Source organism: Pollicipes pollicipes, unplaced genomic scaffold (genome assembly GCF_011947565.3).
Source record: "Pollicipes pollicipes isolate AB1234 unplaced genomic scaffold, Ppol_2.1 Scaffold_3087;HRSCAF=3621_pilon_pilon_pilon, whole genome shotgun sequence".
Classification (NCBI taxonomy): domain Eukaryota; kingdom Metazoa; phylum Arthropoda; class Thecostraca; order Pollicipedomorpha; family Pollicipedidae; genus Pollicipes; species Pollicipes pollicipes.
This window is the reverse complement of record NW_023596225.1, coordinates 38,247,562-38,273,620: the sequence shown is the minus strand read 5'-3', so window position 1 is coordinate 38,273,620 and position 26,059 is coordinate 38,247,562. Positions and strand designations below refer to the sequence as shown.

Below are 26,059 nucleotides of genomic sequence, written 5' to 3'. Positions count from 1 at the left end.
TAAGTAGCTTGCGAATCCTTGTGATATCCTGAGAAGTAAAATAAGTCCAATATTCACATGTGTAATGTGTAAAGCTGAATCGTGAACTAGTTAGCATTTTAGCTCAGTCAGCATTTTTAGCATACACGAGCCAGAGCCGAATCAGATATTTGATTTTCCAGCCTGCATTAGTCGTGAGACAAATGATTCAACACAAGCATTGGGTCTGAACTGAGTCGAATTAAACTTTGGCACTAGACGTGTCCCATACCACGACTGATCGACTGGACGCGCCCGACAACACGGCTGAACAAGTCCGACCCTGGTGCTAGACGTATCCGATACCACGGCTGGTCACGACTGGACGCGTCTGAAAACACGGCTGAACAAGTCCGACCCTGGCGCTAGACGTGTCCCATACCACGGCTGATCACGACTAGACGCGTCTGACAACGCGGCTAGCCACGTCCGACCCTGGCGCTATACCTGTCCCATACCACGGCTGGTCACGACTGGAAAATCTCGGACGGATCTAGATAATTATTTCAACGTGAGGGTCGATGTCGAGTGTTTGCAATGATTTTCATTGTTTTTCAACTGGAATTATAAAAAAAACACATGGAATCGACTTTCATCAAATTCTTACCCAGTCGGTAAAACAGTGTTTTCCTTATCGGCATGGCTTATTTTCACGATTTCAACGTCTGCACACGTCATGCGGCAGCAGTTGTCCCGAAATTTTCATTGACTCAACCGTACCTTGTACCTCAAAACCGGCACCGGCCCGTACTTGTTGTTTAGAAACAATAAGACAAGGACAGAGCATGTTTCCAAAAACTCACACACAATGATAAAACGTCATCAGTCAGAATGATACTTCAGTTCACCAACTTCTAGACGAGATGACAGTGCAGATTAACCGGATCACCGTCCTGAACATGGTGACAGAAGTGATGTAAAAACGAATCTTGCGACAACAATGGAACAGATCACAAATGTGAAATAAAGACGCTCTCTGTTGCACCACGAGTTTCATACCGACAACAAAAAATTACGTCGGAAGGCAACCAAAAACCGCAAAAGAAATATGTGCGCGGCCACACGATCCACGGAGGCGTTGAGTAAGCGAATCGATGGAGGCTACACACAGGTCCGACACAGGTCCACTTCATGAGATGATCATTTCGAGAGACTTTGCCTGGGGCACGCTCCCGTTTCACCTTACTCGTCCCTATCTTTACGTCGCTTCTCAGTATGGGACGAACGTACATGACAGTGACCGCGCCGATACTCGAAACGGCATCCGGCCTGACATGCAGCGGCTCAGACATGCATGGGCGCGGCGCCGGGTGAAACCGGAGCTGGATCCGGGGTCGGAGTCGGCGCTGGATCCGGAGCCAGAGTCGGTGCTGGATCCGGAGCTGGAGTCGGTGCTGGATCCGGAGCCGGAGTCGGTGCTGGATCCCGACCCGGAGCTGAAGCCGTAGCTGGAGCTGGAGCTGGAGCTGTAACTGGAGCTGGAGATGAAGCTGGGCTGGAGCCGGAGCCGGAACCGGAGCGTCATCAGGGCAGTTTAGGCGCGCACCGTCGCGGCGCTGGGTGAGGCTGGAGTTGGAGCCGGAGCTGGAGCCGGAGCTGGGGCCGAAGCCGGAGCCGGGGACGGCGGCGATCCGGGTCTCGGACGCTCCGCCTGCCGGTAGACACACAGCTCTGCCAGAGGTTGCAGGGAGGGAACTCCGGGGCGCCAGGCCACCCACACGGCGTCGACAGAGCGTCACGCCACAGCCGCCCAGCTGAACAAGCCGCGTCAGAGGCCCGACAGGACACGGGGCCCTTCTGGAAAGCAATCGCAACGTAGACAATGTTCAAGGTATTGCAGTCGTGATATCCAGCCATGCGACACCATAAACATGATCTCCGATGTCCGGTGATCTGAAGAACAAATCAGCCCGCTGTGTTGGTGATTGCAGCTTCCTCATTTATCATACAATCACCAAACTGCATTATACTTCCACTGACTAGTTTCGCACTCATTATATGTTGCTATATCTTGGTATCAGGCACTTACATATGACGTCCGTTTCACAACATGATCTAAGTGGCGGTTTCTTGGCAGAAAATGATGATATAATAGGTAAGAGAGTCATAACTGTAATGGCTTTGTAATCCTGGATAAGCTAACTTATGCGCACAAGGCTCAGGCTATTCTTCACGGCGAAGACGGTTACGAAAAACTGAATAAGGATCCGGTCCCTCAGGTAGAGGCTAAAATAAAAAGGTCTCTGAAGAGCACAGTTAGCGGAAAACTTTCGGAAAAAACCATCAAAGATCTAACACACGGTAGTGCGCCTGTGTGCTATGGGCTGCTGAAAGATACTAAACCTGCAGTGCCCCTTACACCCGTGATACCTGCCTCCCCAAGCGTTTGTGGCACAGCAAGCCTTTTCAAGGGCTTCCAATCATTCACAGGTAGGAGGGCTGCCAAAGGGCAGCATTTTCTTCCGTGTAGATGTTGTCAATTTATATGGCAATATACCAGTCAATGAGGCTATCGCTGCCGTGAAAGCTACGGTACACGAACATTTCCATGAAACTGATGCTTCCGGTTATCAAAAGAGTATATCTGCGATCTTTTAGAGCAATATCTTCAGGATTATGTTTTCTCGTTCGGGGATGACTACTATGGACACAAAGTGCGCGTGCGCCCCTCCTCTGGCGATAACATTTTTAGACCGATCTGAAACGAAGGCCCGGGCCGCCAGCCCATTGGAGTCAACTAACCTAGCTTTAAACATCGATGATTACGCTGGAGTATGGACGCACGGACAGCGTGCTCTCGGATAATTTTTAGAGTTCATGAACAATCAGCATCCCAATTTCGCCTTTACGATGGAACATACCGGGGACGGAAAGTAGACACATATTTGGATATATTAGTGTCGGTAGAAAGGAGTAGCAACCGCACAACGTTAGAAACGGAGTTCTTTATCAAGCCCACCAACTCTGGTACAATTCTGCACTGCCAATCTGCGCATCCAACTTCCATTAAGCACAATTCAATTCGAAGCATGTTCCATAGGGCTCTTAACAATGCAAGTAGTGAAAAGAAGGAAACAGCATATACAAAGCATGGACTTTGCTGTTGGCCGAGGAATGTTCTCCACAACTTTTAGGTAGAACGTTGGCAGAGGTCAAAACATCTAGAGCACGTGGGGGGAGGGGGAGGGCGGGACGGGGACGAGGACAAGTCCTGTCGAGCGACAGATTCCTCACATTGCATTACATAGGTGAGCAGTTGCTTTGGAAAATCAAACATACCGTTCGGGAGTCAAAACTGCGCGTACGCATAACTTGGAAGAACGATACGCTTGAAAAGCCTCTGACGAAATATTCTATCTCGGATCCTTAGTTAGTGTCGGTGGACGATAGGTGTCATTTATGCAAGTCCGGGTTTCAATGGGTTTACACGCAAAACACGTGGTTTACGAAAACAAGTGTTAACTGTGTGAAATACATGGGAGGGATATGACAGAGGAGGTCTATGTCAGGAAGTCCATGCACCCTGTTCGTCTGAAATATCATGAACACCTGCGAGATACTAAAAAAAAAAACAGCGAATACGCCTTTCGGCGACCCTTTTTGACAGAACAAACGTAGACTGAAATCCAGGGAGGTATGGGCGCGTCACCCCTTTTAGAGCTCAAAGCCGGCTGCAGAGCACAGGACCATCCACACAGGAATATAAATGAATGTGCTCTTATAAGAAGTCAGCCACCAGACCTTAACGTACAATATCATGGCCGGTTATACGAATGTGATTAGTGCCTCAATGTATAATGTGCGCTACCTGAAAATCGTTTACATGTATGGGCGATGCCTGACGCGTGATGCGCGATGCCTGTTTAATTGAAATAGTTTACATGCATAACTGATGCGAGATGCGCGATGTCAGTTTACTTAAAATTGCTGTCTTGAAAGCGCTTGCTTGTATGAATGATGTGTTATGCGCGATGCCTGTTAAGTTGAATTCGCTTGCGTCTACATGTAATTTTCGCGTATGTCAATTTTTCGATGAGTACTTTATCATAGAAAAGGCTGGCAACTGCTCCCTGTTAAATCACCCCAATCTTGTTGACCTGTATGAACTGTTGCTCGCTGTTGAAAAAAGAAAAATCGAGTACGGTCAGCATGTAATTTTGAATTTACTGCTACTGTTTGTCTCGACAAGGGCATGTAGCTGAAATATCTCATCTATCTCTTCATTCTCCCGTTCATTCTAAGCGGAATAAGGCAATTAATACTGCCTCATCTACATGCATGCTCCTCGCAATTGCACTTAGCAACTTGGGCATCGAGATTATTACAAAAACAAACACTTGTTTTGCAATGGCCACTACATCACTCCAGTCGGCAGCACGTGCCGGCTTCAAAACATGAGGCACGAGGCCCAGAACGTCCCGATGGCGTCCCCGGACGGCCCACGAGCGGCGGCCGGCTCTGACGTCATCCCCAGCAGAAGCCAGCGGCGTCGCCGGGCCGGACGCCCTGGAGCTGCGTTCTCACCTGGCGCGCCGTCAGCAGGCCGACGCCCATGGCCTTGCGCAGCGCGGCGGGCGCGGCCACCCGGCCGGGCGGCGCCCGCCGCACCAGCTCCGCCAGACTGCTCGCCACGTCGTCGGCTGTAACGAAACAACCAGCGCCGGTTGATGCGCGTGCGTGCCGAAAAGGGCGCGCGCTTCGTAAACGTGTCACGGGCGGCGTGCTGCGGAGATCGGAACGGCGTCCAGGTGGGCGCAAAATGAGTCACAACTATTGGCACCGCTTGAAACAACAATCACCCAACAATCAGCTACACGTGCCCGTCATTGGTGTGCGTGCCAGACATATGCAAAAGTCAAGTTGAGCTTCCAGCGTCAAATCTGACCGAGGCACAAATAGCCAGCCTTGGGACAGTTTTGGCGTCTGCCCGTAAACCCTCGGTTAGATGTGTACTGAATGGCATGCAGCCCGAACGGTGGACATTCGGCATTTAACCCGAGAGCAATAGAGACCCCCATTTGCATGGGTCAGTTCAAACCAATCGCCAAAGCCGCTGGGGGAAAATGATATACAATTCAGGGTAAATACAAACCTTCCAGCCCATTGTCACGTGTCATTCCAGCAGGGCCAAGCCATCTGGCATTCGCCATAAGCGCAGTATTTGCTGATTTCGGTTTTGCCTCGGTCATATCTATATCTTCACTCAAAATGTGTCTAGGGGTTCGAGACATCCCAAATTATCCGCGCGTGCGTAACTGTAGCGGCAGATGCCTGATATGATGCACAAATGACGAACCCGTTTTCTTCTGCCGTACATCTCCCACCGGTCTCGCACGGAACCGTGTGTGCTCACCGAGTTGGACCTCGTGCTGGGAGGGCGGCAGCGGTGCCGCCTCGGGCGGCTGGCTCAGCCGCCGCACCTGGACGGCGTTCAGCGAGCTCAGCAACTCGGAGGTCTGGTCTAGGCGGTCCTGCGTGTCGCGGTGGCGCCGCTCCTCTGCCTCTGTCGACCCAGCCGGCGCCCAGGCGGTCAGCGGCGGCGGGCGGCGGCCAGCGGCTCCGCGCAACACCCGTGCTAACCGACCACGCGAGCCGACACGGCCCCTCGAACGGGCGTGGAGACAGACAGGGCCTTCTCTTGAGAAAGGAAGCGACCAATGGTGGTGAGGAGGCCGTGCCGGCTCATGGGCTGGGTGCGAACTAGCTGCAAACAAACGGCAGGAAGGGGGGCTGACCACTGAACCGGGATGCAGAGACCAGTTTTTATCAGCTCTACCTTAATATTGAGCTCGCAGCAGATACCGCGATGGCTAAAAGGTATCACACCAGTGCTTGGCTCCCCTTTCCAAACCCCTCTAGTACAGCTAGTTCACTGGGATCACGACCGGTGCACACTCAGCCCACGATGGCCGTCTGGCGGCCCGCTCTTCCCTGCAGGCCGTCCGACTCACCGAACTGGTCCAGAAAGCCGACGTCGATTCCGAGGTCAGTGAGGGAGCGCAGGGCCGAGAAGTCGACGGCGGGGCGGCCGGCGCTGGCGGCGGCGGCCGGCTGCCCGAAGGCCTGGTCCTGCTCGACCAGACGGCGGCGCTGCTCCGAGCGCCGGTGCTGGCCGTCCGTCAGCGCGTCCAGCAGGCTGTCCACCATCTCCACGGCCACGTCGCAGTCGTCGGCCGCCTGGCGCACGCTGCAGACCGACGCGAAGCAGTGTCGGACGCGCCGGCCGCGACGGAGTACGGTGGCGACGGCGAGCAACGGGCGGGAACCGACGCCGGGACAACAACGCGGCAGCCACACCACATCGGGCCGGTCTGGCTGGTTCGGTGTTCGGCTGAGCACGCAAGACTGAGACACGGCTCCCGCTGCCGCGCATTGCGGCACCAGCTAGGAGATGGGCGCTCACTGGAGACCATCGCGTACAGGCCTAAGGGCCGGAGCATGGCCGGATCTGAGGCGAACATGGAGCGTAGCCGATACGGTGGTGGCGGCTGCAGCTGTCCCACCGAGTCACCTGCGTGCCAGTTCCCCAGTCTGACCGCCCGTCGGTTACCTGTGCGCCAGCTGTCTGGTCTGACCGTCGCCGCACGCCTCGAACAGCAGCTCCGACTCGCTGTAGCTGATCGTGGCGAACGTCGAGTCGTAGTTGGGCGCGAACGAGCTGTACGCACCGTAGTACAACGGCTTCACTGCCGGACGCACAGCAGATTTCCAGTCAGCGTCAGCCGGGCCAAAAAGATCGCGGGGACTGTCGCTGCCCCTAAGAACCACCCACCGCTGGCTGGCAAGCGTGCCAGGAATGGACAGGTGCACCCACATCCTAGGGTAGGGCTTTACGACCTGCGTGAGACCTTTAGACGCAATCAGCAAGAGATACACAGACTATCAGTTTGTCCGAATGGTAGCCGTGCCAGTTTTATTGGAATGGTGTAACAAATGGCCCAGTTCCCCTGCACCTGTGACGACAGAAGTCGTCCCACTGCAACATGCACATGTGACGACAGAAATCGTCACACTTCAACATGCACATGTGACGACAGAAATCGTCACACTGCAACATGCACATGTGACGACAGAAATCGTCACACTTCAACATGCACATGTGACGACAGAAATCGTCACACTGCAACATGCACATGTGACGACAGAAATCGTCACACTTCAACATGCACATGTGACGACAGAAGTCGTCCCACTGCAACATGCACATGTGACGACAGAAATCGTCACACTTCAACATGCACCTGTGACGACAGAAATCGTCACACTGCAACATGCACATGTGACGACAGAAATCGTCACACTGCAACATGCACATGTGACGACAGAAATCGTCACACTGCAACATGCACATGTGACGACAGAAATCGTCACACTGCAACATGCACATGTGACGACAGAAATCGTCACACCGCAACATGCACATGTGACGACAGAAATCGTCACACTGCAACATGCACATGTGACGACAGAAATCGTCACACTGCAACATGCACATGTGACGACAGAAATCGTCACACCGCAACATGCACATGTGACGACAGAAGTCGTCCCACTGCAACATGCACATTCCCAACGCACATTGCTGCGGAGCAAACCCTAGACGGGGCCGGCCAGCGCCAGCACCACAGTTCGCCACCGTTCCAGCGACCGGAGGCCGGGACTGGGGGGGGGGGGGGGCAACTCCTCTGAGCGACGCGGAGCCGACTCACCGGGCTTAGCGACGTTGCGTTTGTCGTCTCTGTAGGGAGGCAGATGGGGCGCACCCTGCGGCAGGCGGCCGGCCAGTGCGCCGACCGTCAGCACACGCTCGGCGCGCTCTCCGCCAACTGGCGTCACGATCGCTAGCGACGTGGTGCCATCTATCCGCTGGCGCAGGAAACCCAGCTGCAAACAGCGACCACCAGGGCGCGTAAGGACGCATTTCAGCCGGCGCAAGACGAAGTTGCAGAATTCATGCAGTTTCTATCGCACTGTCTTGGCATTTGGGCCATCGAAAAAATTGTGACGACACGCCACAGACGCGCCGCAGACGCCGGGTGCCGTCCCGACAAACACACAACGCAAACAGACACACGGACACGGGGCGGGCAAATGCCAAAATATTTCGGACCCTCAGACTCTCGGATTTTGGTCCACCATGCTCAATTCCACAGCGTCTTCACTCAAACTAACGGTCGTACCTTGGCGGATGCGGCGGCTGTGGCGGCGGCGGTGGCTGTGGCGGCGACGGCAGTCCCGGCTGCGGTGGCAGTCCCGGCTGTGGTGGCAGTCCCGGCTGCGGTGGCAGTGCCGGCTGTGGTGGCGATGACCGAGGCGGAAACAGTGGCGGGGGCGGCGGCGGAGGCAGTAACGTTGGCGGTGGCGGCGGTGACGGCGGTGGCGGCGGTGGCGACAGTGACGGCGGGGGCAGCGGCGGCCGAGAGCTGGCACACGGACTCGACGGCGGACGGCGGCGGCCGCGTCTGCCTCTTCTCAGGCGGCTCCGGCGGCTCCGGAACTGTCCTGGCCGCTCTGGTGGCTCGAGCCGGCCCCCTACACGACATCGACCGTCATCATGAGATCCAGCCTGACCGGTGACGAGCTCAGGCTTTACCTGCTGCCTAGCGCGCCATTTAGGAACCCGTCCTCACATGTCGCACATGGCTTGGTCAGGCGAGAGCCTTCCATCACCAGGTGTGGAAGAAGTTGCGGAGCAAACTCAGACTCTGGGTGCACCCAGCATCCCAAACATTCGAAACATCAGAAAACTTGTTCTCGAAAAAGCTACCTGAATAACGTGGATTTGTTGCGGTGAAGCCTACCAAAATGACCAGTCTGCCACCCACGTGGATGCTACGCGGTTGCGGTGGCACCTGGTTGTCTGTCGGAGGCTATCACTTCCGAGCTATGAGCGGCTGATCCAGTCATGGAATATTCCTGAATATCGATGCGATTTATGAGGCCTGACTTAAGGTTGATGATAATTTATACACTTAAGCATAACACGCATCTGTAATGGAATGAGTTCAGGAATGGATTGTGCATGTGCTGGAGTGAATACACATGTGAATCACACTAGTGCATATGCGCATGTGTTAGTGTGAACTGGTGTGCTGTGGCGTTGAGTTGATTTGCAGGAATTACATCTTCCACTGGTTGATGTTCGCATGATACAATTATGATCTATTTTCAGTGCAACACAAGTTTTATAATGAGACACTGCTGCCGATGTACTTCGACGTGATGTGATGATGGGACGAGTAGATGTGAGCTGCATCCACACGTCTTTTAATTGGCGCTCTCCGTGTGGTAGCTCTGATCCCGCTGTGGAGCCACACAGCAGGCCGGGGGCACCTGAAGTTGGCTACACTTTACTGATAGGTGTTTTGATGGATGAAAGGCGCAAACCTTATTATAGCATACAGGGAGGAGGGGGGGGGGGGGGGAGGGACCACGCCTTAAGGCGATTCCACACCTCATGTGCTCGCGCAACTCAGTAACATAGGGTGATAATTAAAGTTGGGAATTCGAATTCTCAGGATATGAATACACTATAATTCGTAAGTTTGAAAACAAGGAATCGAGTCTTGAAAGCAAGGACATTAGGAGTACAGTCACGAAAATCCCAGTTGAATCCTGACAGACGTCATTTAAATATGCTAACAAATGCAGCGAAACCTTTTCGGTGCTCAAATCTACTTCAGATGAACTGGATGGACTGGATATAATACGTATATGCCACATCGGACTGCCTCGCCCGTCCTACGTGTTATTATATTGAACGCCGCGGAAGTGGGGGGGGGGGGGACGCCTTTGAGCGACTAAAAATCTACATAATCGGTTTAAAACTGGAAGCTACACGACGTCAAAGTTCCGATACCATGAGGTAAGATGCTCGACTGTTATAAAAACAATCCGAATCTTTAAGCCCAACCGGAATCTACCCACTTGGAACCCGCTTGCCTTGGGCTATCAAATTGTAGCGAGTCGTCATCTTAACTGGTAACCAAGGACGCCAAATACAGCTACTGATCACCGCCCACAATCTCCTGTAGCTGACCGTTAGGTGCACCAGATCCCAATTTATCCACATCAAATCATCAGTTCACCCTCTCGAAATTAGCGGGATTCCAGCCGGATCTTCCGCTTACGAGCTCAGCATTCTGCCAGTGAGCTGACCGAGGAGACCCCGCCACGAAGCCAGCCAGGAAGCCTCCCCGCCTTCAGAGGCCTTCGCCGCCAGCTCAACAGTAGTCTGCCTAACTATAAATCAGAATAACCCGGTTCGAATGCTGGCAATGCCAGCACAAAAATCTGGGCGCGTACATAATCGCAAACGAGACACCATACATTCAGTCCCAAGACTCAGCAGAATTTGAAGAAGCCCGATAATTAACTGGCCAAAACGTTGGACGATGGTCCCAAGACTGAACTCATCCGCAATGCTAGAATTCGCGTTCACTCGGTTAAGTGGCCGCCTGGATCCAGCTCCCCACTGCAAAACGCCATCTAGAAGTATTAACCTGCGACGTCATAGAAAAGTGCGTCACAACAGGTCCTACGCCTTGGATTGCAATCGTACAGTGTATCGTCAGTGTAATCGTACAGTGTATCGTCAGTGTAATCGTACAGTGACGTCAGTGTATGGTGTAGCCACTTGTGAACCCATAGCCCATAGGTGTCGTCGTAGCCCACAGGTGCCGTCGTAGCCCACATGTCCCGTCGTCGCCCACAGGTCGCGACCTCAGGCAGGTACTTTGCCAATGAAAAGTTGTCCCCCAAGTTTCGCCCAAAACTCAACGACTTCGTCTCTGGATGGCCTTGCACGCCAACCGGTCAAAGCACCCGCAGCGCTGCTACCAACCCGAATCGCCAATCGGAGGACCCTGCGCCCACAGTCTTCAGGCACGATTGTATCCGTATACCATAATAGGAGCTGCCGTTTGTGAGGTGTGCGAGACCCACCCTGGCGTGACCTCGACCTTCAATGACCCCTACATCACCGCTGACAAATCTCAGACAAACTGGTTCATAACGTGACGTTTTGGGAGAGAGGAGTGGGTCTACTTCCAGGTCTGATGAGATGTAAACTTCAACTGAAATTCCCTTACACACCCGCAGCACAGCGATACTGTTCCTGATGCACCTTCAGCGCAACTGGATAAGACGCAGTACACGCGGGGCGTCGCAGGCGCCGTTTCTTCCCAATTTTCGCAGCGTGGATTCATGCGGACGAGGTCCTGGGTGCCTGACATGGCTAAAGCCTTCAACTTCCAGGTCACACGTAAAAGGTTGGAAGCTCGGATACCCAACATAGCAATCTAATGTTCCTAATAGTTTCTAACAGAGACCAGACAGCACAGCATCTGTGGGAACTGAACGGGTGTCTCCTCCCGCGCTAGCGAAGGTCGAAAGCAATGTACAGAGCGCAAGAAGCTTTCGTGTAAACACTCATGCCTATGGCAAGCCGATATATATATATATATATATATATACATATATATATATATATCTACATATATATATATACATATATATATATACATATATATATATATATATATATATATATATATATATATATATGTACATATAAACACTACAATGTCCAGCGACGTGTTTCGCTATCATACCTTCGGAATGATCTCAAGCCAGCTCCAGCATCTATCTTTTCTAAAACAAGGTGCGGCTGTTTCATTGCCAAAGCGCTGAAATAGACAAGAAGCGCCCATCTCACACGACAGCCAAAATCAAACCAAGCAAAGGGAAGGAGCGCTCCACCACACCAGGCCTATCAACATGCAGTAGGAGGTCAACGCGCCACGAATACAGGGCGACCAAGGGAGAAACACGGGCAGCAATGGCATCAGTAAATGCATAGCGTAATATGCAGCTCGCAGTGGAAGCATAATTACACTAATCACAGGAGAAGCAAACAAAGATGTCCGCCTGTCGTCGGGAGACACGCGGACAATGTAATCCCCACAGCCCGCATAGCATAACCTGTTTCGTGGGTTGAGCTCTGACTGGGTCTGGCTGGTGATGGTTGCGGTAGCGGCGTGGGACAGGCGCTGCACATTCACTGCCGAACCCAACCGGCCGCCTGCCCGCCGAACTGACCTGGCGACGCTGTCGGACGGATCGAAAGTGTCCATCGGCTCCGGCTCCGGCTCCGGCTCCGGCTCCGGCACCTGCTCCGGCTCCGGCTCCGGTCTCGGGCGCCGCTCCGGCTGCCGCCGCCGCAGCTCCACCTGCGTCATCGTCGGCTCATCCACCGGCGCGCCCGACGGCTCATCGGCCCCCCGCATGGGATCAAGCTCAGCCTGCTTCGGCCCCGAAGGCCGCTGCAACGGCTCAGGCTTTTCCTGCTGCACCTGTTCGGGCTTTGCTTGCTGCGCTGGCTGGGCCGACTGAGGCTCGGGCCGCTGGGTCGGCTCCGGCTTGCAGTACTGCTCCCGTGCAGAGCCGGCCCGCGTGGTGCGCGTCCCCCGCACAGGCCCCGAGGAGCGACGCTCGTCGGCCGCCAGCCTCGGGCCCGGTTCGGCCGGCTCTGGCTCGGGCCGCTGCGCCGGCGCCGCGGGCTCGGCTGCTATCGGTCGCGCCTGGCGAACCCCGTCCGCCCGCCGCTGCTGGGCAGTGTCCGCCCGCCGTGGCTGGGCAGTGTCTGCCTGCTGGTGCTGGGCAGTGTCCGCCCGCTGCTTCTGGGCAGTGTCCGCCCGCCGCTGCTGGACCGTGTCCACCTGCTCCTGCTCCTGCCGCGGCGTGTCTGGCTGCAGCGGCTGCCGCTGTTGCTGCTCTTGCGAAGTGTCCGGCTGCTGCTGCTGCTGCTGCTGCTGGAGAGTGTCCGGCTGCAGCTGGGTGTCCGGCTGCAGTTGGTGCTGCTGGTGCTGCTGGTCGCGGTCCAGCAGGTCTGCTTCCACGCCCAGCACGTCAGGAGGTAGATCAGCCATGTAGGGCAGCATGGAGCGCAGCGCGATCACCTTGTCCGAGCTCATCATCTGCCAAGGGCCCAGATAGCGAGGCGTGGCATGACGTCGCTCGGCCGAACAGACGCCAGGGTACAGGCGGGGGGGGGGGGGGGGGGCAGAGTCAGAAGGGCCCACGCCCGTCCCAGCAGCGCAGAAGCCAGCCAATGGCACGAGCGTCTCGCAAATACGCAGATTACGACAAAAGACGAAAGGGTAGCTGGTTGACTTGATGCAGTCCAAAAAACAGCGATTTTGGTCCACAAATATCCACAAATATGTATCATCCACATGTATCCACAAATAAGAGGCAATCAGAAAGTCACAAACACACAGTGTACGTAGAAATACATCACTACGTTCAACTGAACTTGCTCGCATGCGGTCTCCCTGTAAGTGCATTTTTTTAGAGAGAGCGACCATTTTTCCAAGGGCACCAGACCAGCACCACAGCGTTTAAACCCAGTTGCTTAGGCGAGGACACCGACCTTGGAGCCGATGTGCAGCAGTCGCTTGGCGGTGCGGTAGTAGATGGTGTCCATGCGGTTGTAGGTCATGGCGTTACAGCACATCAAACGAAAGTCCTCCTGCCGAGCACACCACAAAACATTAGCTTTAACGCCGACACTGTGGAGGAACACGCGCAGGGGCCTAACCAACCACACACACGCACCCCCCCCCATATATATATATATATATATATATATATATATATATATATATATATGCACTATCAGTAGCATGTTTTTTGCGTCAGGCCACGGTGATCTGATCCCAGCAGTGAGTGTTATGGCCACGTCGATGAAAACAAAACTCACGCAAAGGTAGGCAGTCACCCCTTGAAGTAATGAAAAAAGGTTCGGTACTGGATTCGAACATGACTCTCTCATGAGTTTGGCTAGCACAGTCCAAAACCGTCCGTGATTTGTGGGTTGTACATACGCCTACACCACGCAACAGGCTTCATGGCTTTATCTGCTGATTGTCAACATCTGACGAGAATCCCTAAACACGACAAAAACTCAGGCGCAGCCTGGGTCTGTGGCCGGCAGCGCGCACTGGTCCGCACACATCGGCCCGTAGTCGAGCCAGCACGAATTATCATTTTCTGGTCAGTTCTAGTCAACCTGGTGTCGCTGTGACGTCAGGCAAGCGAGATACGGACCTGTTCCTAGTCCGTGTAAGATCCAGCCCTGTTCCTAGTCCGTGTTAGATGCGGACCTGCTCCTAGTCCGTGTTAAATATGGACCTGTTCCTAGTCCGTGTTAGACCCGGGCCCGCTCCTAGTCCGTGTTAGATGTGGACCTGCTCCTAGTCCGTTTTAAATATGGACCTGTTCCTAGTCCCTGTTAGACCCGGGCTCGCTCCTAGTCCGTGTTAGATGCGGACCTGCTCCTAGTCCGTTTTAAATATGGGCCTGTTCCTAGTCCGTGTTACGTCCGGGTATGCTCCTAGTCCGTGTTAAATCTGGACCTGCTTCCAGTCCGTGTTAGATCCGGGTCCGCTGATAATCCGTGTCAAATCTGGACCTGCTCCTAGTCCGTGTGAGATCCGGGCCCGCTCCTAGTCCGAATTCTTCAGTCCTTTCAAAGTTTGGAAGTGTTTTCTTTCCATGTCAATGGAAGGGAAAGGTGAAATCGAGGTGATAGTTGAATGTTGCAGGGAAAATCGTCCTGATCAGACATCATGCATGCAAACGGTCAACGATCTGCGCATCATCACTTTCAATAAAAAATTACGCAGCCCATTAACTGCAAGCTGTGAATGACCAGTGGCTGCAAAAAGTAGCTCCCAGCAAACGCGACGGCTGGGCCGGCCCACTCCAGTTACAAAGTGTACCATAACCATTCCCTCTGCAATCCAAAAACATCCCCTGCCCTCTTCGTGCGCAATATATCGACAACCAAGATTTTCATGAACAAGCTGCGAGAAATCTACAGCAAGCCACTTAACATTTTCTTCAACAAGCAGCAACATTGCTTAAACGCTGTACTTAAGTCTTTTCCAGGCGTTTCCATGCCGGCTTTTCCGTCAAGCTTCGTCTTCGTCCAATATTCCAGTATGGCACAAATTTATATTTAAAGAAGAAACAACGCACGTCGCTGTGAACCCTTTAGTGCTCGGCAACTCTAGGTTGATAAGTGTTCGGATGAATATATCGTGAATATCCGATTCGTGTTTATAAATACCGTACCAATGGCACCAAAACGTCGCCAATCAATCTAACGTCCCATCAAGGTCTTTCTGTCATATTGTAAAATGACATTTGATGCGTAGAGACCGGTTCATCTCACTTGATGTACCAACACCGACCATTGGACTAGCGAACGGTCGCCACTGTCCCGGCCTGAGCTGCGCCCGAGAGGGCAGCGGACTGACCTTGAAAGCGGCCAGGCCGGCGTAGTGCCCGGCCTCCACATTGGCGGCGATGGTGCTGAAGTCCATGGGCGTGTCGATGATACTCGAGTAGCCTGGCGCTACGTCATCAGTAACCGGCACACTGAAGAAGCCCCGCGTGTCCTTCTCGCGCAGGCCGCGCAGCAGGTGTTCGAGGAAGCGGCGCAGCGGCGGCCGCCCGGCGCCCTCTTCCTCCTGCTCCTGCTCCTGCTGCACCGGCGGCGGCGGCGCCTCCTCGTCAGCGTCCATGGCCAGCGGGGGAGCCGGGCCGGCCGGCTCCGGAGACGAGGCGGTGCCCTGGCTGGGCGCCTCGGTGCCCGAGCTCTGGTCCTCCATGCCGGCCGGCGACAGCTCCTCCTGCGGCCGCCGCTCCGCCTGGTGGCAACCAAAGGGAGGTAGCCTCGCGCCCCACAGGTGGAGTCACGCGCGCGCGTACCTGGCGGACTAGAATGACTGCGCCTCATGGACATCTCGAATTATGGACATTAGTCCCTAGGTCCCTACGCGCCGACTGGCAAGAAATAACAAACAAACAAAAGGTATATCAGCCCACCTACTTAAGGCGACTTCCAAGGCCCCTGGGTGGTCACGCACACGGCAATTACGTAACCGAGGGCAGGAGAGGGGGGGGGGGGGCATGATGATCAGTGTGATGTCTTCAGCTGTTTATACCGTTATCAAATAGCCTGCGAACTAAACAACACTGCTGCATGCCCCTTACATCAAAGTCAAACCCATGGACAACGCAACAAACAAAAAAGTACAGAGCAATTGGAAAACGTCAGATGAACATGCCATTGTTCGGACTATTCAACACCTCCACACTACATCGAAGCAGAGGTAGGAGCACACACACCTTCTTGTGTTTGTGCTTTTCTTTCTCCTTCTTTTTCTTCTTTTTATGGCGGCGCTCCTTATGGTGCGTCTCGGCCTCGCTAATGGCCGCCATGCTGAGCCGGAGCGGCGCCACGGACGGTGGCGGTGTCTGAACGCGCGGGTCGCCGCCCTCGGGCACCGGCGAGCTGCCCACCTTCAGCACCAGCTTCAGGCTTGGTGGCCGAGACACGGGCACCTCTGTCGCACACACCGTCCCGGTCACTCAGCCGCGGAACAAAAGCCTTTGTCGCACGCACCGTTCCGGCAAGCCCATGACCCGGGCACCTCTGTCACACACACAGTCACGGCCATACAGTCACGACACGAGCAACTGTCGCACACACAGTCACAATCATACAGCCACCAGACGGGCCCCTCTGTCGCACACACAGTCACGATACGGTCATACAGTCGCGACACGGGCCCCTCTGTCGCACACACAGTCACGGTACGGTCATACTGTCGCGACATGGGCACCTCTGTCACACACACAGTCACGGTCATACAGCCACGACACAACAATTCTGTCGCACACACCATTCTGAAGCGAGGCTGCGACATGGGCAGCTCTGTTGTACGCACAGTCCCGGCCACACAGATGGGACACAGAACCACTGTTGCCCACACAGTTCCAGTCACAAGGCTGCGGCAATGCAGTGTAAAATCATGCATATATGCATTTTTATGGTGTTGTACACCCTAGATGTGGGCAATCATATATTAGATGTGATAAAAGCATTGACAATGAGGCTACTTTAAGATGTAACTTAAACAACATTGCAAGGTTTCCTTGCCTTATAAGAATAGCAAGGAAACCTCACCAAATAAAGGTACATTTGGTTTCACTTAGTTCTCTTCTGCTGCTTGTAATGGAGAGGCTGTGACATACTAGGCTGGAAGTGGAGACAAAGACTGATTTCCACTGTTCCTCTTATGTCCATTGTCCTCCTCCTACTAATCTAAACATTCCTGTGGCTTCTCCATCCTCCTCTACGTTCCTCAAAGCTCACCTCAAACCTTCTCCAGCCTCCTTCAAAATGAAAGCTGGTTTTCCAGAAAAGTTTGGGTGAGACTTCAATAGACATCAGTAACATGGTTTACTCACATGCTATGCTGGTTCTATTTGTTACCACAAAACAAAAATGGTGGACATGTGTCTAGGCTGGTGGAGGTAGATTAATTCCTAAGTTATTTTTACAGACATGTGCATACATCTGAATGCCCACATACACAGTGTCACGTCTAAAGATGCGTAGATGTGTATTTTGTCTAGACGCGTTCTAATAAGCTTAGCAAAAAACTATTTTACATAATCATCCTCTTTAAAGCAGAATATACAATGAGTGATATAATGGATTCACTTACACCTCTACCATCAAGCTTTACAAATTACAATAGCAACAGTCAAAATGCTCCAGAGATGCAGCACACCTGATATAGATGTCATTACAACAGTACAATTCAACCCACAATTCCCCCTAAAAATGTCCTAACTAGGCATATTATATGCTTCTAAGTAATCTAGGTATCATCTCAAATAACCAGAGCTGGAGTCACAATATTTATCCAGTGGAAAAAAAAATAACACTCCTAACCAGAAGCCCAATTTTAGCCTTCAATCTTACCTTCATAACGTTCCCGCTTATCAGGCTTATGCTCTTTGTGCTTCTTCTCCTTTCCCATTCCGAGCCACTGACCTGGTACATGGACACTGGGTTATCATGAGTGGCTCATTAAGTAACCAGAAGCCAGTTTGCATATACAATTGGCCTAACTTACGTCCATTCATTGCTTAGTTCATTAAGATACGAAATCCCAAACCGTTAATTCAACCCGTTTCATAGCATCAATTCAACCTTAGCCCGGAATATTCAAGGCACATCGCGAAACGCCGGCGTAGGCCTCGCATCTCTTCAAACGGCCTGAATAAACTCAAGGTAGTGCGAAAACCGTACAACACTGCCATAAGTAAATACACCAGGCGTTTACGAAACCTTCAGCACCTTTATTCAATTCGATGTTTGATAAAATGTTCGAAAATAGCGTTTCCCCATAGACTTGTCGCACTAACTCCGCTCGCGTATGCGTATTTATTTCGGTATATAAAAACACCACTGGTGGATAAAATCTACGGCAACGCTACCAGTTATGAGAGATTTCCCTCACTTGCGCCCTTTCTTTCGCTGGGCTATGCAGAAAACCTTTAGTATTTGGTAGCTTTGCAGTGTATTTTTTCCACAAAGGGCGTTTTTTTTTCAACTGGAATAAACACGCGTTCCGTTTTCACCACTTCTAATCGCTCTGTGGTTGTGTACATGAATGGGGTGCCGGACGGTGAGCCCGACGAATATATGGTAATGGATTATTATATTTGGTGGTTGGAATGTTACACTGGTACGAGGATATTCTTTGTTTGAAAGCCTGAAGGTTAAGGAAACAGTTGCCTTGCAAGTGGGAGCGTGGTACATCATCCAGAATTTGCGAGATGAGGATTCAGGGCATTTTGACTTGTTTCTATGCGCTTTCATAAACCCGGTGCTGTTTTTTTTTTAAAACTACTGGAGGGTTAGTATGCTTCAGTAAATTGATGCATTCTTCAGCCAACATGGGCTCCAGTCACAGTGACTGATAAGGGGATAGTTTGAGAGCTAACCAATCTGTAAAAATATTATCTGTGTTGCCTCCATGCCATCTGTTCACTGAAGTAGGTGCAGGTGTGAGACAAGCTGAGAGCTGAGAATGCTGGGAGTGGGGCAAATGGAGGGAGTACTTAATGTATTTTGCATGAAAAAAATGTTTCAGGGTGTTTATGCAGCTTTGGATTACCCTTGCAACACCACAATTTTCTGATACAGTGGCTCTCTGCATGCTGAAGTAAGTGGGGGTCATGGAGCTTGCAGATGGCAAAAGTTTATGGGTTGCATGGCCTGAAGTCATTGCAGCAGTTTTGTGGCCTTGCCATGCTGCACAATATGCATCATTTGCAGTTAGGGGCCTGGCCAGCCAGCCTACTCCCAAATGTGTGTTTTTTAATGTATTTGTGTACTGTTGATGGAAAGCAACTTTAGAAATATGGTATTTATAAAATAAGCCATTGGCAGGAGCACATTTTTCAGGCTACCAAAAGTACACCTTTTGTTATCCTATTATGATATGCTTGTTTGTTGTGCTGGCCTATGTCACTACCAGTGTAACATTGACATGCCAGCAGCAACTTAATCACATGCAGGGAAAAAATATGAGAGCCAGGCTTAAAAGCAGAGTCACTAACAATTTCAGGGCATATATGGCTGATCTTTTGAGAGATCATGATGTTGCAAAGGCAATCTAATGCAAAAATGCTGCTTTCAATATTGTAACCAAGTATAATTTGAAAATTCAGAACAATTTGGCCTTGCCTAAGCATGGCACTCAGGTACTTGAGGTTCAGTACATCTGCTCTACACAGATATATTTTTGCAGACTGGTGCAGCAGTCACGCCTATAAATAGGAGGTGGTGAGATAACATAGATCATGCTTGTCAACTTCTTAAAATGATTAGGGGGCCAGATTGGTGGAAGTTGTGAGAAGGGAAGAAATTGAAAAGCTGCTCAGTTTATGTGCCTGATGTTTTGATTATCTACACACACACATGCACACACACACACACACACACACATATATATATATATATATATATATATATATATATATATATATATATATATATATATATATATACATATTTGCAGCTCTCTCATGCATGCTGAAAAATTAAATTGGTGCATAATTTACCATTACATGCTGGCATAATTTGTTGTGTATTTATTCATTCACAAGGATAGAGTGTCCTGTGTCCACATCATAAGTGGCTACCACAGTCCATGTGTATTTATGTTCTCATCAGAGCAAAATGTCTTCAATAAAACACATGCATTGTAGGGGATTTTGATGTTAATGAATTGATGATAATAATTTTTAAAGTCAATTCCACTTATAATTGGAGAACCTGGTCTTCACCCCCTCCCAACATATGCTTAGGCAGGTGCCTTCCCATTGGTAATACCTTTCCCCTGCTCTTTTCAATAACCACAACTTGCAAGTCAGTTTTATGTCTGGGGGGACACTGTTCCAAGTTGTGGTGCTGTTAAAGGGAAAGTGATCCTCACTCATTTCTTGCCCCTGCTTAGGAAATGGGCCCACAGAGCTTAGACCAATATGGAGCCAACTGTTTGGTGTTGGTGATCTGTGGTCGAAATAGATAAATGCTATGTTTCCAGGGTCCTCAACCAATACATGAGACCCTTTAACTGACATTTGAGCTCACAGCCTGGGGGGGGGGTGTTCTTTATGTGACCTAGAATCATCCCTTAAAGCTCTTTAGCCTGCCAAGTGGGCCCTTAATCTTTGGTCTTGAGGCCCTTTGCCCCTCTTTTCGGACCTCCTCAAACAAAGCCCGTGATCGACGGGGGGCCACTAGCCGACACACGACCCCCATATTGGGTACTGTGGGCCCCTGATAGCACAGGGGCCCAATGATTGTTCCAGTGACCCGGACCAATGCAGGTCGTGGCTCCTGGCCTTGCTCCTGCTCGGGAAATGAGCCCCAGGGTTCAGACTGACAGGGAACCAACCGTTCGGTGCTCGTGGTCTCTGGCCGACCGAGACAACTGCATTGTCTCAGGGGTCCTCAAACGCTGCAAGAAAACCTCTGACTGATAGGTCGCAACCCAATGGGGCGTGATTCTTTGCGCGACCTACTGCCAGTCCTTTGGGCCCCTGTGCCTTCCAACCGAGTGCTTGATCATCGGTCTCGCTTGGCCGTCCGGGCTCCTCTTCTGGCCTCATCGAATACTGCCCCTTGGTCGGCTTGGGGCCCCTTGCGACTACAGAACCCTCTGCTAGGCACTGTGGGCCCCTGACCACTGTGGACCCCTGATACAGGGGCCCCGACCAGTGTGAATTGTGGGCCCGGGCTTTGTAGTTGATGGGAAGTGGACCTCCAGCTCCATACCGACACGGAGCCGGCTGTGCGGTACTGGTGGTGCCTGACCGACATGAGGTTCATATCGACTCAGGAGATCCCCGATCAGCGCAAGGGGCCGTCTGACTGTCATTTGGGGGCCCGTCCCCGCAAGTTGGCGCCCCTGAATAAGACGACCATCCCTCCTTGCTCTTAAGCCCTCCAATCGGGCCCTTGATCTTTGTCCGCGGTGGGCCCTACAGCCTCATCGGGCCTCCTAGAACTCTGCCTAGGGTCGGCTCGCACCCCTTGCCATCACAGGGTCCCCTTTAAGGTGCTGTGGAGCACTGCAGACTCTGGGGCCCCAACCAATGTAAATCGCTGGCTCCTGTTCTGTCCCTGCCTGTGGATGAGCCCCCAGGCCCATGCGGACGCGGAGCCGACCATGCTTATTGGTTGTGTCTGACCGACATATGGAAGCTTACCGACCCAGGGGCCCTGAGCAGCCCGCAGTACCCTCCGGATGGCATTGAAGTGCCCGGCGGGCCGGGACCCCTGACTACAACCTCCGGCCGGGTTTCTGGGTCCTTCGGGTCCACAAATCGGTCCCGTAACTTAAGGTCGCGAGGAGCCCTTCGGGCCCCTCGGTATCTAAGCGGGGGACGTGCCCCTGTGCCCCCTGCTTGCGCCGTCATGTGTGAGCCCTGACCCCTACCATCCAATTGCGCAATTCCAGGTTAACAGTAGAATTTGGTGGTGAAAGTTTGACGTGCTGCCGTGCTTGGGAATTATTGATTGCCAACATTTAGTCACGGATCTATTTATGTCATGCATTTGGTAATGGGAGGGGGGGGGGGGGGGCACGTGCCCCGTGGGTACTGTGCGTGCACGCCTCTGGCAATTTGAGTTTTCACCTTTCCCTGAGAAATGCGTAATGTCAGTGATGATGTAGGCACGTAATAATTTATGCACCTCCCTGCCCGGTATTAAATGAGGTGCTCTACATTTGTACCGGGTTTTGAACTAAAATAGCCATCTTGAGAACCATTCGGTGCAGCTCACAACTCTGCCCTTCTCTGACCTACACCTCTCTAGTATCTGAACTACACTGTAAAGCAAAAAAAGGTACTGGTTTTCCTGCATGCTCGTGTGCTTTTCCGCGGCTTGTCAGACAAACAGTTCCATTTCCGATCTGGTTTGAAAGCTTATGTGACTGTGAAGGTTCCAAGTCTGCGATCAAATGGGTACGTAGGCCAAGGTCCATGGACTGTTGAAAATATAATAGGGCTTTCACTGGATTGTTCATCCAGGTCAATTGTGATCACAGCAAATGGCATGTTTCAAGCCATCTTATTTTGAGGCAATGACATGCGTGATGTCATTCATTTGCTGTTTGGTATGGCATTACCACCGTGGTGCAATGATCAGACAGTGGCTGAGAATTAAGAAACCCTTGCCCTCCCCCCTTAAATGCCCCAGATGTTATGTTGCTGAAGTTTTGTACTACTTTAAAATGATTGACAAAACTAATTTTTAGGGAACCTACTAAGGACGCAAAATGTCGTTCCTTTGTTGCAGAGATGGCGGTTAACTTCAAGAAGTGCTCCGTTCAGCTGGTGCTACATCTCATCATCGGGATAGCATTGGTGTTGGTGCACATCTTCCAGTCATGCGTGCTGAATTACTACATCATCTCGCCTAAGAAGGACTCGCTGATCGCCTACTTTTGGTTCGCGGCCGACTTCGTCATTCTGTTTCTGTTTATCGGCTCTCTGGCGATCGCGCACCGGTACCTGCGCTTCAAGCACCGTGACCGTCAAGGCGAGTTCCCGTACTCGCCGAAGCGCCTAATCCGGCGGTATCCGCGATCCAAGCTGGGCATCCTGCCTCTTAGCTACGCGTCGTGGGTCGTCTACTCGACGGTGGTGGTGGCCAAGGTGGTGGTGATCTTTACGTCAGAGATCCCGAACACACTGCAGCCGACGGATCGCTGGGGCCCACAGCTGCTCAAGATCGCGATCGCCTCGTCTGGCGCTGTGTTCATGCTGCTGGTGGAGGGCCACCACGACGCCGAGCCAAACTCGGCGCGCAACACCTACATCCGCCTGCTCTGCGGCTCGACCGCGTACGAGATCATGGACTCGGTCCAGTTTCTCAGCCTGCTCATCCTCTCCGACAGCGGGATGATTCTGCCGTTCACGTTGGAGAACACAGTTCTCGTGCTGGCGGCGGTCAACTTCCTGTTGCCCACACTGACGCTCTACAAGCTGAGTCTGTCTGACTTTGGCCTGGAGACCGGCTCGCCATACATCGTGCTCACCTACAAACTGTTACACCTGGCGCTTGTCAACGTCGCGTACATGGTGATCCGCATCAAGCTGTGGGTGTCGCTGGGCGGTGACATCTCCCTCTTCCTCATGAAGAACATCCTGGGCGTGTTCACGGCACTGTACTCGCTGTACCCGGACTTGCTACGACTGTGCGCCGCCTGCCGCCGTGCGCCGCCGCAGAAAGCCGAGCCGGACGAGCTGGAACTGGACGACGTGCACAGCGCGCCGCTCAACCGCGGGGAGCACGCCACGCCGGCTCCGCTCTGAGCGCGCGCGGCCAGGTCGGGTGTGAGGCTGACGAGCGGGGCGCAGCGTTACTCCGAGCGCTAACTGGAGGAGACTGAGCGGGAAGCTGGGAGCGCAGCGTGCATTCGAGCACGAGCTGGGGTACATTGGTACTGAAAATGCGGGAAAGTGAAAATGCAGGAGTATGCAGTTCACACCGCGCCAAAGAACGGGAAGCTCTGAGTACATCCACCTGGGTTGGGTGATAGGCTCCGAGCCTTTCTTCTGACGTGAGTTGCGAATCTGAGAACGCACCTCACGCCGAGCTCGGGAGCGCTGACACAATGTGACCCTGAGCACAGGAGTTCGGAGCTCGCCATGGGGTATACGACCTGACGCTCGATGATCTGCAGTGACACCGTGTGACGTATCGCTGGTTTGTTGGTGACTCACTGCAATACTGTGATGAATGCAAGTGGACTTAGCTTTGTTTTAGGCATGCTTTGCATCCATAATTCTTTGTGGGTTAGTGTGCTGTTGGAGCTTATGCCAAGTGCTAGGGCGTGGATGGACGGCGAGTGAATTAGTTGAAGCTAGGTACCCTGTGGAATGCGGTCTGGATTTTAAGTGTCGTTGGGAGGGGGCAGGACGTCACAAGACATCAGACATCGGCGTGGCTCGTTTGTTGTCGAGACCTCATCTACGTGTTATCACACCTACGTGTCGGGCTAGTCAGCAGAGCGCAGATAATCAAAACGTCTCAGCCAGTTTGTTGTTGCCATGGACAGCACTGCGCAAGTGGTTTTGACCGCGGCAGGTTCATTGCGGCATCGTACAAACAGCACGTGCTGTCGCCAGGCAACGGACTGTCTGAGGCCCAGGTGCGTGTTCTCCGGCCCCGGTCGGAGAGCGCGTGCTGCCACCGTCCGGGTCGGCATGGTTGAGGCTGTGGCGCGATCGTCTAGATCGCTGACGCAGCGCACAAACGTACTGGGCAGAGGCTGGTTTCCGACACTGCCGTCTCGGCCCGCGTGCTAGGCCGCTGATCACATGCGCTGATGGCGTGGACCTGGAGATACTGAGGTGCCGACCTGCCTTTTTTTGCGCTTGCCCTTTGGTCTGAGATTATTTACGTTAGCGTGCAGTAGGAAGAGTAGAGTTGTTAAATCGTTAGCAAAGCTTGCCCATTCATACGTGTTCTTAACACGGAGCGCGGTCCATCTAGTAGTCTCACTTTATTCGCAAGTAATAGCGAATCTCAGGACGGTTCGCTGTGGCAAAACCTGGGGTGTGCATGTGGTTGAAACACGCCCGATCTGCTTAGACGCGTGAAGCTCGTAACGCTTGTGTGCGCATCTTGCACCGATTGTGGCGTTGTGAGGCGATCCACTGTTTTGCTGCCCGCGTTGGCTTTGTCGTGGCCTGGTGCTGTCGCTGCCGGCTCAGGGAAGCGCGCTCTACGCCGTGCTCATGTCGGTGGGACCAGCCGACAGCCAGCACAGCGATTCGAGATGACGTTCAGATGGCGGCGGGTCACAAGTTGATGCGTGGTGTGTCGTATGCAGAGTACGTCTGATGGCGACGTACATCTGTGGAGTGCGTGTTGCTGTGGTGCGCAGGAAACTGGCCCAGTCGTCGAACAAGATTTGTTACTCTGGTTGTCGAACCAAAGCTGGCGGAACTATCGCCGCCCTCTACTTTTGCGTATTGTTGAATTTGGAACAATATATATATATATATATATATATATATATATATATATATATATATATTGTTGTCTTTTTTGCCCTCAGTCTTGCGGAGGCCAGATACGTCAAGCGTCTAATGCTCACACCCGATGAATGTTTCTTTTCTGATGTTTCTTTTCTGATGTTTCTTTTCTGATGTTTCTTTTCTACGGGACGTAGTTTTATGTGACACATCTAGACCGCTGCCAGCTAAGCTATGTCAGGATTGTTTGTTCTCTGCGTACTATCTCTTTAATAGCATTGCTGAAGGTGTTGAATTTCTGCGCGACGTTCGGACGGTACGTTATTGGGTCTGACGAAGCATTGTTTTTTTTAATTCCGTTACAGATAGGGGGTTTCAGCGTCCCATGTGTCTATGGCGTCGTTACTATTCGCTTGCCCTCACTGTCACAATGACCGTTAAGTTTGACCTAATCATGCGAGGGACAGGGTACCGATCGTCACACGGCGCGTTAGTACTGATTCCTATCTAGCTCAAACCCGCTTTGCAGTGAATTGCGGCGGGCAGATCAGACTGGTGGCGAAAAGAAACAAGGCATGGGAATTACGAACGTGTCGCAACTCACCTTACCTGCAGC

The 26,059-nt window shown here is 52.4% G+C and overlaps 2 protein-coding genes across 2 annotated transcripts; one reads left to right on the top strand and one right to left on the bottom strand.

Moving 5' to 3' along the window:
• Positions 1-1,753: 1,753 nt before the first annotated feature.
• LOC119090112 (bromodomain-containing protein 7) lies at positions 1,754-18,316 on the bottom strand. The gene is made up of 13 exons (XM_037212907.1): positions 18,239-18,316; positions 17,861-17,932; positions 16,216-16,433; positions 15,342-15,734; positions 13,451-13,549; positions 12,799-12,995; positions 12,372-12,525; positions 7,728-7,902; positions 6,569-6,704; positions 5,970-6,205; positions 5,372-5,521; positions 4,610-4,658; positions 1,754-1,772 (listed from the first exon to the last, which is right to left on the bottom strand). Exons 2-13 carry the CDS (start codon positions 17,916-17,918, stop codon positions 1,754-1,756), a joined length of 1,884 nt encoding a protein of 627 aa, XP_037068802.1. The 5' UTR covers positions 17,919-17,932; positions 18,239-18,316.
• Positions 18,317-18,553: 237 nt separating this feature from the next.
• Positions 18,554-25,400, top strand: LOC119090712 (uncharacterized). Its single transcript, XM_037213566.1, has 2 exons — positions 18,554-18,569; positions 22,757-25,400. Exon 2 carries the CDS (start codon positions 22,759-22,761, stop codon positions 23,773-23,775), a length of 1,017 nt encoding a protein of 338 aa, XP_037069461.1. The 5' UTR covers positions 18,554-18,569; positions 22,757-22,758; the 3' UTR covers positions 23,776-25,400.
• Positions 25,401-26,059: the final 659 nt, after the last annotated feature.

Excerpts from the sequence above, each read along its gene's own strand:
- LOC119090112 (XM_037212907.1), bottom strand. The coding sequence starts at position 17,918 with ATGGGAAAGGAGAAGAAGCACAAAGAGCATAAGCCTGATAAGCGGGAA. Across the intron at positions 6,705-7,727 it reads ACGCAACGTCGCTAAGCCCG|TGAAGCCGTTGTACTACGGT; the intron begins GTGAGTCGGCTC and ends TGCGTCCGGCAG. Across the intron at positions 6,206-6,568 it reads ACCAGACAGCTGGCGCACAG|CGTGCGCCAGGCGGCCGACG; the intron begins GTAACCGACGGG and ends GTCGGTCTGCAG.
- LOC119090712 (XM_037213566.1), top strand. The coding sequence starts at position 22,759 with ATGGCGGTTAACTTCAAGAAGTGCTCCGTTCAGCTGGTGCTACATCTC.